Source organism: Cebidichthys violaceus, unplaced genomic scaffold, assembly GCF_023349555.1.
Source record: "Cebidichthys violaceus isolate CVI_PGR_0920_01 unplaced genomic scaffold, fCebVio1.0.p SCAF_23, whole genome shotgun sequence".
NCBI lineage: Eukaryota > Metazoa > Chordata > Actinopteri > Perciformes > Stichaeidae > Cebidichthys > Cebidichthys violaceus.
In genome coordinates, this window is record NW_027176406.1 from 3,730,966 (window position 1) to 3,733,829 (window position 2,864).

At 44.3% G+C, this 2,864-nt stretch overlaps 1 protein-coding gene across 1 annotated transcript; it reads right to left on the minus strand.

Moving 5' to 3' along the window:
• Positions 1–397: 397 nt before the first annotated feature.
• On the minus strand, positions 398–2,601 carry rpl19 (ribosomal protein L19). Its single transcript, XM_068718957.1, has 6 exons — positions 2,525–2,601; positions 2,040–2,146; positions 1,498–1,620; positions 1,247–1,367; positions 762–872; positions 398–591 (listed from the first exon to the last, which is right to left on the minus strand). The coding sequence occupies exons 1-6, from the start codon at positions 2,527–2,529 to the stop codon at positions 468–470; spliced, it is 591 nt and encodes a 196-aa protein (XP_068575058.1). The 5' UTR covers positions 2,530–2,601; the 3' UTR covers positions 398–467.
• Positions 2,602–2,864: the final 263 nt, after the last annotated feature.

Sequence of the window (2,864 nt, forward strand, 5' to 3'; positions counted from 1 at the left end):
CACTTGGCCCCTCAAATTGTCACCCATCAGCCACATGGTGAGAGCACTGTGCCACAAAGTCTATATATCTACAGTTCTCAGCTTTAGTTTTATTGTGAGTTTCAGTTCATCATTACTTTACCTGTCTGGCCTATGAATGTAGTTTGGTTCACTCTCACCACTCCCAGACAGTTTTCAGCAGTAGCAGACAGACACTTTCAGCAAAAAAGTTCTACGACACCGTACAATAGTTCTGCACCAAACGGACCAAATTATAGACTAGATGGTGAGCAAAGTGGAACATTTAGCAGCTTAAGCTGTCTCATGATCACTAGAGGTGTTGGCCTTCAAGCTACTTTTTATTCACCATTAATCATGTTTTCACTTCATGAGGAAAGAAGATACACAAGGCCATCAATGTCTTTATGTACACTTTTATTGTCAGCACTTGACAGGTGGCAGCGTCAGGCAGGATTGACAGAACCAGATTACTTCTTGGTCGTCTCCTCCTCGGCCAAGGTCTTGATGAACTCCTCCTTCTTGGCCAGGAGACGCTCCTCTCTGCGCTTGCGGGCCTCCTTTGTCTTGGAGCGACGGGCCTCGGCCTGATCACTGTAGGACAGGCAGACAGGCGTTTATACAGTGTGTCATCATAAAAGCAAATACAATGCGTGTGCACTGGTTTCAAATGTGTCTGACTCCAAAACTTTCTCAGGATGAATACAGTTCAAACACTGTTCTGAACACGAACAAAACACAACTTAAGATGGGTCCAAACTTACGACAGGAGCTTCTTGCGGGCCTTGTCTGCCTTCAGCTTGTGAATGTGTTCCATAAGGATGCGCTTATTCTTGAACACGTTACCCTTGGCCCTCAGGTAGAGGCTGTGGTACCTGAGAGACAGCGGAGGGGAAAAAAAGCATTGAAATAATACCATTATACATAAAGAGCTTAGAATTCAGAAGCACCAGATTTTAAGTGTGCCAGTGTGTAACAGCAACCTTCACTGAGCTAAAATTATGATTTGAGAATAACTTCAGGAGGTCTGGTTAGTGTAGAATAACCAGTATTAAAAACTGTAACTGTAAGTTTGCGTGGCCAAATATCACCAGAAACACTGCTGTATTAAAAACCGAGGCGTGGAAAAGGCAATTTCAGAAACTTTTAGCTAAAACCAAGATTTCAATAAAATGTGCATAAAAACATGCCACGAGACCGGCCACCTCAATAAGAGCAGAAACAACCAGTGAAGATGTCGTGAACCTACATGTGCCTGTCAATCTTCTTGGACTCCCTGTAGCGACGCAGCAGACGACGCAGGATCCTCATGCGGCGCATCCAGCACAACTTCTCTGGCATACGAGCGTTGGCTGTACCCTTTCTCTTACCTGGGAACAGGGATAAGTAAAGCAGGTTAACTCTCCTGCACGCATTGCTCTCAATCATCCAGGTAGTAAGACTCTAATCTAAACAGCAACATCTTTACACGATAGCTTTCCTCTAAGAAGGCAAACTTACCGACTCCCATGTGTCTCCCCTTGCGACGTGCCAGTGTGTTTTTGCGGCAGCGGGCACGGGAGTGGACCGTAACAGGTTTGCGAATGATAAGACCATCCTTCACCAGTTTACGGATCTGCTGACCTGAAGACAGAAGGAGACAAGTGAGCTACAGGGATGCACTGATCTATCACATCTTTAGATATTCTCATCAGCAGCATGGACATCATTACCAAACACTTCAGAAAGCAACATCTATTCGTAACGCTGCTGTTAAAACCTTGCAACATTGCTAAAAGATTACATTTAAGACCTCATTTCCCTTCCTTCAATTTCAACCTGTCATTTGCATTTGTTTCTCATTAGACCCCAGGTTCAGGTACGCATGCATCAGCCTAACAAGACAGTCAAATGCAGACACTAAAACTTAGCAGTCGACATGTTTCTCAGCATCACTTCAAGTGAAATGCTGGTGCAAACAAACACTCACACATTGAGAGAATTAAGGGTTGTCATATCATTATCTCACTGAATGGTTAAGACATTGCTCTAACGTTACTCACGGGAGTTGGCGTTGGCGATCTCATTGGTCTCGTTGGGATCCAGCCAGACCTTCTTCTTGCCGCAGCGCAGGACGCTGGAGGCCAGCCTCTTCTGGAGCCTGAGCATGCTGTAGGACGCACACAACCCAGGTTAAACACCTCACAGTTAAAACGTCCAACCTCTACCTCTATGGGTGTATTACACGAAGTGCCACAGGGCTGACACGTGTCATAGTGTTGTTACAATGTGTCAGTAACTACACCGCCGTTAGCCGCACAGCTAACGGTCCAACCAGCCGGCTAGACAACATGGCTTCTCCCGTCTGCTACATCGTGTTACACAGATGAACATAGAAATATGTGTTGTTGGTTTTGGAGTAAGGTTTAAACTTCATGTAACGATTAAGGAGAGACTTGTGTGGTTCATTGAAGAGATATCGGGTCAAAATATGTGCATTATAACGGTTAAATGATGACTTATATTATGCCATCGACAGTGACCCTACCTCATGGCTGCTACTTCAGTAGGGAAAGGAAGGCTTGAGAGCCGGACTGGAATGTACCATTATAGAGGAGAGTCCATCTCTAAACACTAAACAGCTCGGTGTTAGCCCAGACCATACTACACATTATTAATACCACTCATATTTCGAAGTGCTGATATTTGTGTCTAATTAAAGCTAAAATCAATAGAAAATGATACAGACACAAGCAATCTTGAGTTTATTTTAAAAGTTTAAATAGCTGTTCCTCCCTCGTAAATTAATGGTACTAACCAGTGTTTCTGCAATGCATTGTGGGTGAGGAATCGTTGGGTGCATTCTGCTTTTTATACACACGGGCGCG